General features: G+C 48.8%; 1 protein-coding gene across 2 annotated transcripts in view; it reads right to left on the bottom strand.

Annotated features, from left to right (window-relative positions):
• Positions 1–17335, bottom strand: part of DHRS11 (dehydrogenase/reductase 11) — a 31677-nt gene that overhangs the window by 8205 nt on the left and 6137 nt on the right. For both annotated transcript variants that reach the window (XM_060268504.1, XM_060268503.1), the window contains exons 2-4: positions 6529–6738; positions 4334–4428; positions 1505–1634 (exon numbers count right to left, since the gene is read on the bottom strand). In XM_060268504.1, the coding sequence (XP_060124487.1) occupies positions 1505–1634; positions 4334–4428; positions 6529–6738 (435 nt within the window). The remainder of the gene's footprint in view (positions 1–1504; positions 1635–4333; positions 4429–6528; positions 6739–17335) is intronic.

Here is a 17335-nt window from a genome sequence, read left to right as displayed (position 1 = left end):
TGAGGACTAGCATCTTTTATTTTTAGAGCTGAGTGGTAGAGGCCCCAGGTTCAATCCCCAGCATCTCCAGGCTGGACAAGGAGAGACCCGTCTGAAACCCTGGAGAGCCACAACCAGTCCCTGCAGTCCAGCCCTGGAGGTTGGATGGTGGCTAACAGATTGAGGTTGAATCCTGACAAGACAGAAGTACTGTTTGTGGGGGACAGGAGGCGGGCGGGTGGGGGGGACTCCCTGGTCCTGAATGGAGTTAACTGTGCCCCTGAAGGACCAGGTGCGCAGCCTGGGAGTCATTTTCGACTCACAGCTGTCCATGGAGGCGCAGGTCAATTCTGTGTCCAGGGCAGCTGTCTATCAGCTCCATCTGGTACGCAGGCTGAGACCCTACCTGCCTGCAGACTGTCTCGCCAGAGTGGTGCATGCTCTAGTTATCTCCCGCTTGGATTACTGCAATGCGCTCTACGTGGGGCTACCTTCGAAAGTGACCCGGAAACTACAACTAACCCAGAATGCGGCAGCTAGACTGGTGACTGGGAGCAGCCGCCGAGACCACATAACATCGGTCTTGAAAGACCTACATTGGCTCCCAGTACGTTTCTGAACACAATTCAAAGTGTTGGTGCTGACCTTTAAAGCCCTAAACGGCCTCGGTGCAGAATACCTGAAGGAGCGTCTCCACCTCCATCGCTCTGCCCGGACACTGAGGTCCAGTGCCGAGGGCCTTCTGGCAGTTCCCTTGCTGCGAGAAGCCAAGTTACAGGGAACCAGGCAGAGATGCCCTCCCATCAGATTTCAAAGAGATAAATAACTACCAGACTTTTAGAGGACATCTGAAGGCAGCCCTGTGTAGGGAGACTTTTAATGTTTAATATATTATTTTATTTTTCTGTTGGAAGCCGCCCAGAGTGGCTGGGGAAACCCAGCCAAATGGGCGGGGTATAAATAATAAATTATTATTATTATTATTATTGTCCAAGGATGGGGGACCTGTAGGCCTCTCTCCCATTAGCTGCAGCCAACATGGCCGCTGGTCAAGGATGATAGGAGTTGTAGTCCCAATAAGCTCCGAAGGGGCCAAAGGTTTCCCATCCACTGACATAGTCAATACTGAACTAGATGGACCAATGGTTGACTCGGTATAAAACATCTTTCTGCGTTCAGTCAGGAAATGTCCAGCAAGGATTCATCCTGATTTCGCTGAGCTCTGGTGTGACCATCTCCTCTCAAGTGACGTCACAGCAGAGAGATGGGGGGCCTGTGGCCTTCAGATGTAGGCCCATTCTCATCAGCCCCAGCCAGCATGGCCAATGGTCAGAGACCATTGTGGCCCTTCCCCTGCTCTTTCAGATGTGGCGGCCATTTTTATTGCACCCTCCAGCCCATCTGCCATTTTGTGCTATGTCAGCCATTTTGTCTCATGCTGTTTGCGCCACTGACGCCCAATGCACCGACTCTGATGCACCAAGTAAAGGTTGGCGAGCCCAGAGCGGGCATAAGCTAAACTCACCGTGGCTCGTATGTGTGTCTTCGCTTCCCTGAGCTCCTGTCTCAGCCCTTCGGTCAGCGCTGTGACGGCGTATTTTGTGGCGCTGTAAAAATGCACGACGGACTGAGGGACCACGCTGTGGCCATTCATGCTGGAAGGGAACCCAGAGAGGGGGAGAAAATAAAATTCCTCAACAGAGGAACTCCGCAGAGTTGAACTCCACAGAAAGTTATCTATATATATAAAAATGTAGGCATTGCGTGCACAGAGGTCACAGCCTTTCTCCGTAACCACTGAACTGTAATGTAACAAATTTGGCCACAACGTTCCATGCCCATCAGTGAGGGATCTGGCATAATTTTTTTTCCAAAAAAGCAAACCTTTCATACCTAAAATAATGATTAAACACAAAAAAGTGGCGCCCAAATTAGACGTCACCAGCAGAAGCTCCAGCAGCATCCAATAGAAAGGCAGATTGCCCACTGCTGCCTCGAAAGCCGCGCCACCAGATGACATCGCAAAATTCCACAGCAACCAACTGAAAACAGGCCTATTACAGCAACAAGGCCCAACCAACTGAAAACAGGCCTTTTGCAGCAACAAGGCCCAACATTGCCAAGTGGAGGTAGGGGCCTGCCTGGGGGGGGGGGGCGAATAGGGGGCAGGGATAGGTAATGGGTCAGAACAGGGGAGGGGGAGACACAGGGATGAAACCTGCCCTCTCCACAGTATCTCGCCTCGGCTTTGCAGACTAGGCTGAGTGGATTTAGGGGCCTGCCTGGGGGGGGGTGGGGGGGCCGAATAGGCTGCAGCATAGAATCAACTGAATATGGGCCTTTTACAGGGCCGTGCCTTTGGGTAGAATACCGGTAAATGTTATTTCACATAACACACGTGGGTAGGGGAGTCAGGGTTGGGACAGGGCAAAATTTTACAGAATACGTGCATTGGGGGAATGATTGTGTGCAAAATGAACGGGTCACAGGGATAACCCGGGAGGGGGGTGGTTGAACAGAGGAGAGGAGGGAAATCACAGGGGTAAGTGGGGGGGTTAGGGGGAGGAGAGGGGGGGAAATCACAGGGATAAGCCAGGGTGGTGGGAAGAGGGGGCATAATAGGTCATGGATCAGGAGTTGGGGGATTCACAGGGATGAGGGAGGGGGATGAGGGGGGAATCATTGGGTTAAGCCGGGGTGTGTGAGGGGAGGAGTGGGGGAATCACAGGGGTACGTCATGGATCGGCACAGGGTAGGGGAAATCACACAAATAACCCACAGCAACGCGTGGCACGGCCAGCTAGTGACTTTATAAACTGGTGTGCAGAACCTCTGGCTCATTGGGCCTCCCTGTTTGGCAAACAAGCCCTGAACTTGACAGCATTTAGCTTAGCCACTGTTATTCACACATTTATTTATCTTCCCCCCCCCCACAATTTATATACTGCCTTTCTCCGTAACCACTGAACTGTAATGTAACAAATTTGGCCACAACGTTCCATGCCCATCAGTGAGGGATCTGGCATAATTTTTTTTCCAAAAAAGCAAACCTTTCATACCTAAAATAATGATTAAACACAAAAAAGTGGCGCCCAAATTAGACGTCACCAGCAGAAGCTCCAGCAGCATCCAATAGAAAGGCAGATTGCCCACTGCTGCCTCGAAAGCCGCGCCACCAGATGACATCGCAAAATTCCACAGCAACCAACTGAAAACAGGCCTATTACAGCAACAAGGCCCAACCAACTGAAAACAGGCCTTTTGCAGCAACAAGGCCCAACATTGCCAAGTGGAGGTAGGGGCCTGCCTGGGGGGGGGGGGGGCGAATAGGGGGCAGGGATAGGTAATGGGTCAGAACAGGGGAGGGGGAGACACAGGGATGAAACCTGCCCTCTCCACAGTATCTCGCCTCGGCTTTGCAGACTAGGCTGAGTGGATTTAGGGGCCTGCCTGGGGGGGGATGGGGGGGCCGAATAGGCTGCAGCATAGAATCAACTGAATATGGGCCTTTTACAGGGCCGTGCCTTTGGGTAGAATACCGGTAAATGTTATTTCACATAACACACGTGGGTAGGGGAGTCAGGGTTGGGACAGGGCAAAATTTTACAGAATACGTGCATTGGGGGAATGATTGTGTGCAAAATGAACGGGTCACAGGGATAACCCGGGAGGGGGGTGGTTGAACAGAGGAGAGGAGGGAAATCACAGGGGTAAGTGGCGGGGTTAGGGGGAGGAGAGGGGGGGAAATCACAGGGATAAGCCAGGGTGGTGGGAAGAGGGGGCATAATAGGTCATGGATCAGGAGTTGGGGGATTCACAGGGATGAGGGAGGGGGATGAGGGGGGAATCATTGGGTTAAGCCGGGGTGTGTGAGGGGAGGAGTGGGGGAATCACAGGGGTACGTCATGGATCGGCACAGGGTAGGGGAAATCACACAAATAACCCACAGCAACGCGTGGCACGGCCAGCTAGTGACTTTATAAACTGGTGTGCAGAACCTCTGGCTCATTGGGCCTCCCTGTTTGGCAAACAAGCCCTGAACTTGACAGCATTTAGCTTAGCCACTGTTATTCACACATTTATTTATCTTCCCCCCCCCCACAATTTATATACTGCTTAACTGTAAAAAGAAAAACCAAAAGAACCTCAAAGCAGTTGACGAAAAGAATAAAACAATAAAATAATTGGCGAAGCAGCTGAAACAACTATTTAAGACATTAAAAAATAAAGCGACCAAGAAACTACAAATAGTAGCATCTGGGTAAGCTAGTCTAAAGGTCTTCTGACGTCTTGCTTGAAAACTTAACTCAAGGGCATTGCTCTTGCGCCATCCCTCCACTTTGCTTTCGCCCACCTGTTAATGTTGATAATATGGCCGTCATCGATGCTTCGTTCCTTCATGGACTGGTAGGCTTCCCGGGTGCAGATGCTCACAGCCATCACGTTCACCTGAAAGGCAGGGGAAGCCCAACGCCGTCGAGAAATCAGTCGAGGCTTTTGCATTTTGGGAAGTGTTCTTGACGCTAGGGAAGCACTGTGCTATTATTTTTCCATTGCCAAGTTTCGTCATTTTAATACTGGGGTGGATGTTGTTGTTTTTTACATTTGCAAACCTAGGACCTGATCAGGTTTAGCTGTTTTGCTGGAATACCTTAGAGCCAAAACTAGATGTGCAAGTTAATTGAGGGTTTTAGTTCTGCGCCTAGGTGTTTTTCTTTTTCTTCTTTTAAATAATGGCTTGGGAGGTTGATAAAGATCAACACCGTGAGATCATAGCTGACAAGTCTCCCGTTTTCCCCGGGAAACCCCCGTTATTCTAGCTGTTCTCAGCTGAAAAAACGGATTTTTTTGTTTTTTTCCGGTTTATTCTGGCGCAGCGGCCATTTTGGAACTGGGCGGAGCATGCTCAGAAGCGACTTTTGATGCAGCTCTGCCCAGTTCCAAAATGGCTGCAGTGCGACTTCTGGCGCGATGGCCATTTTGGAACTGGGCAAAGCAGCATCAAAAGTCGCTTCTGAGCATGCTCCGCCCAGTTCCAAAATGGCGGCAGCACTACTTCCGGTCTTCTACTTCCGGTCTGGTCCCTTATTTCTCCCACAGAAACTTGGTAGGTATGCGTGAGATGCAGGCATGAAGGCTTTTTAACATTCCCTTGGCATATGCCTTGATCCTGATGGAAATTAACTCCCCAAACACGGTTGCCCAAAGGATCTTCTGGGCTTGGTACACCATATGTGGATTGGGGCCTCCAACCCCTCTCAAAAGATTTGCAGAACATTTTGTGGCGCTGTAAAAATGCACAATGGACTGAGGGACCACGCTGTGGCCATTCATGCTGGAAGGGAACCCAGAAAGGGGGAGAAAATAAAATTCCTCAATGCAGAACAACATATGAATGTGTGCCGTCTTTTGCAGGTGGAGTGAAGGGCCCCAAAATAAATCAGCGGTCACCCGCATAATAAAATATCAGACTGAATGTGAACAGGGAAAGTTTCCCCCACAATGGTATTTCCCTATTAGACAAGGCATTTCTAACCTGATGAATTTATGCCTGCCACTGAGCCGTTAAAGGCACAAGGATCCTGCTTTCTCCCAATGCCAAAGTCTAGGCTGCAATCCTGTATCCTAGAAGTAAGCTCCATTAAACATAAAGAGATTTTTCAGTAGACTTGTATCCCATTGTATTATTATTATTACTACTACTATTATTAATAATTATTATTATCCATTTATTATTTATTATCTGGCGATTCCCTCACTGCGAGAAGCAAAGCTACAGGGAACCAGGCAGAGGGCCTTCTCGGTAGTGGCACCCGCCCTGTGGAACGCCCTCCCATCCAAGGTCAGAGAGATAAACAACTACCTGACATTTAGAAAATACCTAAAGGCAGCTCTGTTTAGGGAAGTTTTTAGTCTGTGATTTTAATGGATTTTGATGTATGTTGGAAGCCGCCCAGAGTGGCGGGGGAGACCCGGCCAGATGGGCGGGGTATAAATAATAAATTATTATTATTATTATTATTATTATTATTATTATTATTATTATTATTATTATTATTATTCCCCACCATTTTCCTGGATGGGACTCAAGGCAGGTTACGTATTGTACTGTATGTTAACTGCACAGTGATTCCTGAACGAGTGCTTGGTCTTTAGCTCCCGCATAGCAAGAGATAACACCTCAGCATCTTTGCAAAGTTTTCACCACCATGATCACACCCTGCTCCCTTGTGCAGGTGGCTACCCTTCTCTCCCTTGAAAAGCACATAGAGCTGATGGAGGAAGTTGGAAGAATGGCCTCTTTCCCCACTTCCTCTTTCAACTCTATGGGCTCTGGAAGGCTCGGATGAGTTCCATTGGGGTTGACATTCACACAGGTGCCTTGGAAAAGCAATGGGCTTACACTCTCTATATTTCTGCCTCTCAAGGAGCAGGGCTGTGGGTGCTGATCCGAGCCAGGGAGAGAAAAGTGGCAACAAGCGTTCACACCCAACAAACCCACTTAAAAAAAACCACACCAACCCACAGATTGAATTGGTCTCTACTCACGTCAATCATCGTCCTCCAACCCTCGGTCTTGCCAGAGAGCAAGGGCTCTGGCCGGGCCAAGCCAGCGTTGTTGATACAGACATCAACTCCCTGGTGAAGGGTCTTGATGGCAGAGAACATGGAGAGAATCTCTTCTTCAACGGAGAGGTCGCACTTGTATGGGATGAGGGTGCCCGGGTAGCCGGCACTCTGACACTCAGCTGCCAATTTCTAGAAGAGACATAGGTGAAGGCATCAGAATGGAATTGGTAAAGGCAGGGGTAGAAGATCAAGGGCCCTCCCTCCAGATGTTGGTGGGCCATGCAAGGTTTCCCAAATTTGGGTCTCCAGCTGTTTTTGGAAACCCTGGACCACAGGTACATCATGGCTGACCACTGCCCTTGTTTGCTGCAAGGTCTGATGGGAGTCTAAGATGGGAGTCTAAGAACATCCAGCCACAGGTTGACTAAGGTCATGGCAGCAAGGCAAGCGGAGGCAAGAAAAGGGATGAAAACAACATATGAAGAAGAGAAGGGGAATCAGCTGGCCTTTCCCTCCTCTCTCTCTCCCTCTCTCTCTCTCTCTCTCTCTCTCTCTCTCTCTGCTTAATCACAAGCCAGGCAGCCATCACTGCCTCAGGTGACAAATCAGAAGACATCAAAGTTTCTCCCAGACAGGCTGCCTTTGACCTTGACTCTCCTCAGTTCCAGCCTGGAGGAGCTGACACGGGGAAGGGAGGAAGTGCCTCATGGATGCCACATGAAAGCTTCCTCTGGGTTAGCGCACCATCTTGGAACACACCCCTGAGCACTAGCTATAGGAAGGCTTCGTAACTTAGAATTACAGAAATAAGCTGGCGTCCTAAAAATATGAACCTCAAGTGCCACTGTTATAAAGAGGGGCGTCACCGGAAGCTGTGCAATGAAGATGCACCTCTGTGAGGAAGGAGTTCTGCAATTTAGGGGCTGCCACAGAGAAGACCCTAGAATCGTAGAATCATAGAGTTGGAAGAGACCACAAGGGCCATCCAGTCCAACCCCCTGCCAAGCAGGAAACACCATCAAAGCATTCCTGACAGATGGCTGTCAAGCCTCCGCTTGAAACCTCCAAAGAAGGAGGCTCCACCACACTCCTTGGCAGCAAATTCCACTGTCAAACAGCTCTTACTCCACCTAATGTTTAGGTGGAATCTTCTTTCTTGTAATTTGAATCCATTACCCCGTGTCCGTGTCTGGAGCAGCAGAAAACAACCTTTCTCCCTCCTCCATATGGCATCCTCTAATATATTTGAACATGGCTATCATATCACCTTTTAACCTTCTCTTCTCCAAGCTAAACATGCCCAGCTCCCTGAGCCGTTCCTCTTCCTGGGTCACCACCCTCTGAGCTAGTGAGGGTGGTTGAACAACAAAGAGGGCACCCCCTGCCATTCTTAGCTCCCAGGAAGGTCTGTAGGGAAGGAGGCAGTCTTTCAGGTATTTAGGGCTTGAAACACTGTGAGCGCTTTGAGTCAGCCCCAGAAGCAAACTGGCTTCAAACAGGGCTTCTATGAGATCTGAAGGCAGCAATCTGGCCGCTGCGTTTTGAACCAACTGAAGTTTACCAAGTCGCCTTCAAGGGCAGCCCCACATGGATCACACTGCAGTAGTCCAATCTGGAAGTTACCAGAGCATGGAGTGCAGGTGATGGTGATGTCGACGACAAAACGGACGTCTTTTTTTCGTCCCTCTCTCATCGCAATAAAAAGAGTTCAAGGTCATTCAGTGAAACCAGCAGGCAAGAGTTTCAGGGCATTATTGCACAGATCCTTCCCGCATTTTAAAGAAGCCCTTGACCCCAGTTAACAGCAAAACAACCACTGGGTTATTTTTGTTGTTTCGTCAGTAAAGGGAAGGGGATCAGCCCTGAGGTTGACCGGATTCTGCACCTCCGCTGGAGGCTATGGAATCCAGACATCACATGATGTTTCCTCGCTCTCCTGAAGCTTGTCGCCATCTCCCGGACTGACAGGTCAGAGACAGTGTGTCCCTTCCGGTGAGCATCAAAGCTCTTCAGAAGAAGGGGGGAGCGCAATCCTCGGGCGAGGTAAGGCAAAGGTTTGAGCTCTAACTGACAGAGCCTTTCCTCTATCTTTTTTTCTGAGCATCATTTGAATAAGGAAGATGGATGTCAAAGGGTAGCGATCAAATTACATTTAAGGAAGGGGGGAATTAAAAATTATTCACACGGTGGTTATACCTTGCACTAGGGAGAGAGACAGAAAGAGAGAACCCCTCATCAAGTGAGAAACTGCTATGAATGGAAAATGGGCTCTGTTTTAAAAAAATAAATTTAATTTTGATGTATGTAGTCTTGTTGTTGAGTTTTATTTTAATCAGTTGTTTTATATTTGGTGTTAGCCACTCTGAGCCCGGCTTCGGCTGGGGAGGGCGGGGTATAAATAAAAAATTATTATTATTATTATTATTATAGAAGCAGATCTAAGCAATTTGTTGTTTTCACTCTGCCACTTTGACGGTCAGGAATCGATGGCACAAAGCAATGTCGGTAGCGGCATTTCAGTGGCATGGAAACTTAGTGGTGGGTCAAAAGAGCAAAAGGGCTGTGGCTCTAAAGGTAAGGCTGAGATCCTGCGTACCTTCCTGCAGACTGTCTCGCCGGAGTGGTACCTGCTCTGCTTATCTCTTGCTTGGACTACTGCAATGAGCTCTACATGGGGCTACTTTTGAAGGTGACTCGGAAATTACAACGCATCCAGAACGCGGCTGCCAGACTGGTAACGGGGAGCAGCCACTGGGACCATATAGCACCGGTCCTAAAGGATCTACATTGGCTCCTAGTATGTTTCCGAGCACAATTCAAAGTGTTGGTGCTGACCTTTAAAACCCTAAACTGCCTTGACCCTGTCTACCTGAAGGAGCATCTCCACCCCAGCCTGTCAGCCCAGACACTGAGGTCCAGCTCCGAGGGCCTTCTGGCGGTTCCTTTACTGCGAGAATTAAATTTACAGGGAACCAGGCAGAGGGCCTTCTTGGTAGTGGCACCCGCCCTGTGGAATGCCCTCCCAGCAGATGTCAAAGAGTTAAACAACTATATAACTTTTCATAGACATATAAAGGCAGCCCTGTTTCAGGAAGCCTTTAACGTTTGATTCCCCGCCCCCTTTCCCTCTGTATTTTGTTGGAAGCTGCCCAGAGTGGCTGGGGCAACCCAGTCTGATGGGCGGAGTATAAAAAAATATATATTATTCTTATTATCAGTGGGTAGGCCATCTGCCTTGCATGCAAAAGGTTCCGGGTTCAATCCCAACCATCTCCAAGTAAACCATGAAGAGCTGCTGCAGGTCTGTGTAAACAATAGGGAGCTTAAATGGGCTAAGGGGCCAACTAAGGGGGTGGCCCCCTACTTTCCTATGAGGACTAGAATCTTAACTTATTTAAGTTCAATGGCGGGGCATCTGCTTTGCATGCAGGAGGTTCAATCCACAGCATCTCCAGGCAGGGCTAGGAGAGACCCCTTGCTGAAACCCTGGAAAGCTACTGCCAACCAGTGTAGACAATATATGGAGCTAGATGGGCCAGTGGTTTCATTTTCTACCCAGAATGGTTAAGCCAGGCACCCCCAAACTGCGGCCCTCCAGATGTTTTGGCCTACAACTCCCATGATCCCTAGCTAACAGGACCAGTGGTCGGGGAAGATGGGAATTGTAGTCCAAAACATCTGGAGGGCCAAAGTTTGGGAGTGCCTGGGTTAAGCACAGGCAAGCCTATCTGGAACACAAGGTTCCCAACGCCCAGGAGCTGGAAGTTCATCTGAACAGCGACAAAAGAAGATGGACAAGCATGCTCAGCCTTACGGATGATGCATTTCCTTGACATCGAAAATGTAATTCCTGAAGGGGGCATTGAAAACCATTATTAATCCGATTTAATCTTATTGAAGGCGAGATTCCGAACAGCTGCAGATTATTAAATGAGTTTGCTAATCTCTGCACAGACTGCCTTGGCCAGGTTCTCCGAGGACCGGAAGAAAAAAAGAGAAAGGAAAACATAATCTCAAATTTTAAAAGAGAGCGGTTCCTAGAACTCATTAAGTTAGCCAAGATGGGATAAGCTCACCAATGCAATGCAGACAGAGTAACCCATTCATAACCAATATCGCTGTGAAACGATCAGAGACGGGGAACTTTTTCAGACTGAGGGCCGCATTCCTTCGAGGCAACTTTCCAGGGGCCGCATGCTGGGGTGGGCGGGGCCAGCCGCAAAAGTGGGTGGGGAGAGGAATGCAAATGTCATCTTTGCAAAGCAAAGCAGGCTAGTTTCTACACACACACACCCTCTCCATCTTCCATCCAGGAAGAAAGAGGCACAATTCTGAGACACAATTCCAAGGACTTTTCCAGCCACACACTTATGGCCAGTGAGGGGCGTGGCCTGGGGACTGGGGGGGTGTCTACCAGACCAGTTGCTGAGGATTGCAAGTGGGGAGAAGCTGCTCTCGTTTTCCCTCCAGGGCATCCGCTTGGCCACAGTGAGAACAGGATGCTGGGCTATGGGGGCTCTGCTTTGGCTTGACCCAGATGCACGACTCTTCCGAGGTTCTTGTGCTTTTTCTCCAGAGGTCAGGTGGCACTCCAACCCTCCCCTCCACACTGGTAATTTTGGTTGCTTTTTTATGCACCTTTTCCAGCACTGTATCATCCTTTTTGAAGATTTTTCTTCAAGGGGTGTGTGTGTGTGGACAGAGCCGTATACAACATTCCAATTGCAAAACAGTTTTCCAGAGAGAAGCGAACACCGCTTTTGAATTTAAAAAAAGGAAAAGTACACAAACGGGTGACACCCACAGGTAGGTTGATTTACGAGGCTTCCGGCAGAGAAGCGAGGCTTCCTCGCCGCCAGCTATTCCTCACAGAAACCAGATTTGGAAGAAGATGCTGAGGTCAATTATACATTCGGTCTATGCCCAGATCTCTCTGTCATGTAGAGAGAGGGCTTGGTTTCACTGCAATTCTACAAGGGACAAAACCAGCAGAACATAAGAACATCCCCATTGAACAACAAATAGACACACAGAAGTGTAGCGTTGGAAATGACCTCAAGGGTCATCTAGTCCAACCCAAATATGCAGCTGCCCCATACGGGGATCGAACCTGCAACCTTGGCATTCTCAGCCCCGTGCTCTAACCATTTGAGATATCCAGGCTGAGATTCGATCAACGGTGTCTCCGAAAAATTTTACACATCACCTGGGAAGACAGGTGAACTAATACCAGTGTACTGGAAGAAGCAAAGATCACCAGTGTTGAAGCAATGATTCTTCAACATCAGCTTTGTTGGACTGGTCATGTTGTGCGGATGCCTGATGATCGTCTTCCAAAGCAACTACTCTATTCCGAACTTAAAAATGGAAAGCGTAATGCTGGTGGTCAAAATAAGAGATTTAAAGACTCTCTCAAGGCAAATCTATATAAAAAAATGTAGTATAAACACCAACAACTGGGAAACAGTGGCCTGTAAGCGCTCCAGTTGGAGAACAGCCTTTACCAAAGGTGTCATGGGCTTTGAGGATGCTTGAACTAAAGGACGAAAGGGAGAAACATGCTAAGAGGAAGGCACGCTTGGCAAACCCGCACAGTGATCAACTCCCGCCTGGAAACCAATGTCCCCACTGTGGAAGGACGTGTGGATCCAGAATTGGCCTCCACAGTCACTTACGGACTCATTGTTAAAACCGTGTTTATGGAAGACAATCTTACTCGGCTACGAGTGATCGCCAAAGAGGAAGAAAGAAGAAGGAGCACATGCTTTTCTGATGGTCCTGAACCTTCCAACCTTCAAGCCCTGGGTGACACACCAGGGCCACGTAGAGACAATGGCTGATAAGCATCGCTGTCTTTGGTGCCTGGCTTTGCAAGATACCTTATCCCCCAAAGCCTGGCCCAGCCCAGGGTTGATTACCTTGCAAGACAGGATTACAGCACCGGCTGATAACGCCCACGCCTACTTGGGCGTGCACTTCGAGAGCTAAATATACACTGGATGCTGACCTCTGAGACGGGAGTGCCCAACGCCACGTGAAAGATATAGCATTCCTCTGCAATAACATATCTACAAAAGAATATTATCTGCAAAAGGGAGCCCGTTGCCACACCACGGCTCATAGTTTGGATGCAGCCTGGAGGGACAAAGCCAGGAATCGCAGTCAAAGGGACACAATATATTAGGAATGTTGTCAGGGACCAGGCCAAATCTCAGCTCAAACAGGAAGCCCTTGCTGTCCATGAAGACCCAGGGCGGGTGAAGTTGATATTTTGCCATTCCTACCCTAGAAAACACTTTCAAACACTGATTGGGTATCTGAGGCCTGAGGGCCAAATGCCTTTCTGTCTGCCCCTTGGGACTCTTACTAAGCCAAACCCCCTCTCGGGCCAAACCTCCTCGCCAGAACCCACTTTTTGTGTTTTTGCCTTCCTGCAGGGTTTTGCCCCTGAGGCAAACCACAAAACAGCGAAAACCAACCGTCACTTAAGAGTAGGATTTGAAATGTTTTCCTCGAAGCTTAACTTTGTTTTATCCTGGATTGCTTTCTTTGATATTGAATGTGCTGTAAACCGCTTTGAGGTTTTTTCTTTAAAATGTATATGAAATGGATACTAGCAGCAGCAACCAATTTTGCTGCAAAAAAAAATATGTGGTGCCTAGACATTGTGTCGTGGTGACCATAACCTAGTTTTAAGGTGTCGTTTGGCGATTCACTTATATATCTGAGTTTCTAACGCTGTTCTGATCATGCTCAGTCGGTAGAGAGTGAGACTTAATCTCAGGGTCGTGAGTTCGAGCCCCGCGTTAGGCATGAGAGGGTTGGACTAGATGATCCTCGTCGTCCTTTCCACCTCGACAATTCCATGATTCAATCATTCTATGCCCTTTACTCGTCCAGATGGAGAATGCAGAAAGGTAGCAGGTTGTACAAGCTAGAAGGGGGAATTTGCCTTGGAGGGGTTGTCCAGAATGAAATGCAGCCCTTAGGATGACAGAGGATCGCCATCTCTTCCCAAAAGCCAAGCCAACTGCATGCAGAAACACTTGCCATCTCCTGGGTGGTTGTTGTTGTTGTCCATTGCCCATCTAATGACAAGGATTGGGGGGGTGGAGGTGGGGAGTGGATAGCCCAGAGGCACAGTACTGTTTCCACTCTGCCTCCCTGCAAGGTAAAGGGACCCCTGACCATTAGGTCCAGTCGTGACTGACTCTGGGGTTGCGGCGCTCATCTCGCGTTATTGGCCGGGGGAGCTGGCGTACAGCTTCCAGATCATGTGGCCAGCATGACAAACCCGCTTCTGGCGAACCAGAGCAGCACACGGAAACACCGTTTACCTTCCCGCTTGGAGCGGTAACTATTTATCTACTTGCACTTTGACGTGCTTTCGAACTGCTAGGTTGGCAGGAGCTGGGACCGAGCAACGGGAGCTCACCCCGTCGCGGGGATTCGAACTGCCAACCTTCTGATCGGCAAGCCCTAGGCTCTGTGGTTTAACCCACAGCACCACCCAAGTCCCCGCAAGGTAGGTTCAGCTGAAAGACAGTGAATAGGACACCCACTGACTTTTTGCAGTGTTATCAGGATTCAGTTTCAAGTCTTCCCCTCCCACCCCGCCAAGCCTCACGACTGCCGCTCTAACCACTATGCCACGCTGCTGCAAGCAGAACACTGGGCTGGGGGAATGAAAGGGCCAGTGGGATGTAAGCGGACAGGGAGCAATGGATTCATACTTCAAGAAAGAAGATTCCACCTAAACATTAGGAAGAACTTCCTGACAGTAAGAGCTGTTCGGCAGTGGAATTTGCTACCAAGGAGTGTGGTGGAGTCTCCTTCTATGGAGGTCTTTAAGCATAGGCTTGACAGGCATATGTCAAGAATGCTTTGATGGTGTTTCCTGCTTGGCAGGGGGTTGGACTGGATGGCCCTTGTGGTCTCTTCCAACTCTATGATTCTATGATAATGGTTCGGGGCTTTCGACCTGCTCTACCCCCCACAGGGTTGTTGTGAGGATGAAAGGGGGAGGGGGAGAACCACTTTGAGCTCCCTACAGGAAATGTGGGATATAAGCATACAGAATAATTTAAAAAATAGACCCATGAGAATGTCGAACACCAGGAAAAGAGGAACTGCATATTGGAAATTATTTTGGACACGCGTTGTTGGCGGCAGGCAACCCATTCACCCACCTGGGTTGTGTTATTAATAAACGACTTTTAAACTGTTGACAATTTATTGGGAATATCGGCCTGGTTACATTGACATGGATACTGGCGCTTAAGGAGCTTGCCACAACCACCTGATAACAGAGCACCAGATTTATTTCCATATTTCCAAGGGGGCTCCTGCACATCTTGTATAGAAGGTAGAAATATATGCATGAATATTTATCCTGCATTCTCATCGCACGCAGGCATCTCTGAGCCACGCGCAGCAAAAGGATGTGCCATTAACTTTACACCAACGAGGATCTGGCATTTTAACCGGCTTCTACATTCACTCCATTTGAGAGGCGTTGAAGTTATTGTGATTTTGATTTTATTTATTTTTTATCCTTTAAGCCTACAATGGATGTACAGTCTTGTTATTCTAAGCAGGTAAGGTGAGACACATTTAGTGAGACATCAGTTTTGTACCAAAACCCTATTTGGAGGGTTTATATTAACATATGTTTAACTTAAGATGCGTGGACTGGTGAATCCTTTATCTGTAGTGTGAAATTATCATCCTTATTATTATTACTGAATCATAGAACTGTGGATTTGGAAGGAACCCCCAGGGGTCATCTAGTCCAACCCCGTGCAATGCAGGAATCCCAGCTGAAGAATCCCTGACAGGTGGCCATCCAACCTCTACTTAAAAATTTCCAATGAATCAGGGCAGGTGACAACAGTAAAGCAGCCTAAAAACAACTTAAAGGTAAAGGTAAAGGGACCCCTGACTATTAGGTCCAGTCGTGACCGACTCTGGGGTTGCGCGCTCATCTCGCATTATTGGCCGAGGGAGCCAGCGTATAGCTTCCAGGTCATGTGGCCAGCATGACAAAGCCGCTTCTGGCAAACCAGAGCAGCACACGGAAACGCCGTTTACCTTCCCGCTATAGCGGTTCCTATTTATCTACTTGCATTTTGATGTGCTTTCGAACTGCTAGGTTGGCAGGAGCTGGGACCAAGCAACGGGAGCTCAGCCCGTCACAGGGATTCGAACCGCTGACCTTCTGATCAGCAAGCCCTAGGCTCAGTGGTTTAGCCCACAGCGCCACCTGGGTCCCTGGTACAACTTACAGCAACAAAAACAAGGTGGGTCCTTAAAATATACACCTCAAGTGTCAAAAGCTGGAAGCTGTATAATGAAGGTGTCAGTCAACACCTCCTGCAGGTAAGGAGACCCACAATTTCAGGGAGTCCAGCAGGATCAGACCGCCACTGGGGCAAACTGAGTGGGGTGGCATGGCTAAGCAAACTTTTTGAGCAGGGGGCCGGTCCACTGTTCATCAGACCTTGTGGGGGGCCGGACTATATTTTGGAAAAAAAATATGAACGAATTCCTATGCCCCACAAATAACCCAGAGATGCATTTTAAATGAAAAGGACACATTCTACTCATGTAAAAACATGCTGATTACCGGACCGTCTGCGGGCCGGATTTAGAAGGCGATTGGGCCGCATCCTGCCCCCAGGCCTTAGTTTGGGGACCCCTGCTACAGAGGCTCAGACAGAGAAACCAGTAACCTAGTTCAGAAGCAATCTAGACATCAGCCTTCCCCAACCCGGTGCCTTCCAGGTGTTGTCAGACTACAGCCCCCATCAGCCCCAGCCAATCTGCACAACGATCAGGGAAGGTGGGAGTTGTAGTCCATAAACATCTGGAGGGCTGGGAGTCCCCCATCCCTGGTTTCAAAAGTAAACACCTGTGAACAGACCTTATTTTGGGGACCATCACCACACTTTGTGGCATTGAGTTCCCCAATTTAACTTTTTAGAGCCTCCGTCCCAAAGTATTACACACACACACACACACACACACACACACACACAGAGAGAGAGAGAGAGAGAGAGAGAGAGAGAGAGAGAGAGAGAGAGTGTACTGTGGAAAAAATGCCAGTATTTACTCCCTCCTTCCAAACGCAAATAAACCGTGCAATTGCTTGAAACCTGCAACCTTTGACTCCTTTGCACACTTTGCCCTCAGAGATTCTATCTGATTTTTCCAAGAGATTGCAGAACCGCCAGCTAAACAGGGACTCCTCCAGCCTTTTCAAGACACTCTGGGTCTGCCCCACTGAGGATGGGGGGCTGGGAGTCGATCAGGCACACTTTCCACTTTGAGCTGGCTCAAAATAAGTCCTTCTGCCTCCGCATAATCTAGGCTAGTCGGGAGCCCCAGGTTGCTGGACTACAACTCCCATTGTCCACAGTCAGCCAACAGCCCAGAAGGAAGGGAGTTGCAGTCCAACAAAGTCTGGGGAAATGTGAAGAATGCTGGGACAGGGGTGGGGAACCTGTAGCCCTCTGGAAGATGCTCCTAGACTACAATTTAACCATGCCACCTAGGACAGGTGGGAGTTCCCCATCTCTCACTTACACTGGCTGGTAGCTCTAGGGCTTCAGCCAAGGGTCTTTCCCATTTGATATACGGCAGGAATTGAACCTGCCACCTTCTGCGTGCAAAGCAGATTCTCTGCCATGGACTCAACGCCCTTAACAAACTACTGTACAGCGTCCAGGATTCTTTGAGTGGAAGCCATGACTGCTTAAAAGTGAGATAACGCTGTTTTAAATGTAAA

The sequence above is a fragment of the Zootoca vivipara genome, chromosome 15, assembly GCF_963506605.1.
Source record: "Zootoca vivipara chromosome 15, rZooViv1.1, whole genome shotgun sequence".
NCBI lineage: Eukaryota > Metazoa > Chordata > Lepidosauria > Squamata > Lacertidae > Zootoca > Zootoca vivipara.
The sequence above is the reverse complement of the archived record's forward strand: the minus strand, read 5'-3'. Positions and strand labels throughout refer to the sequence as shown.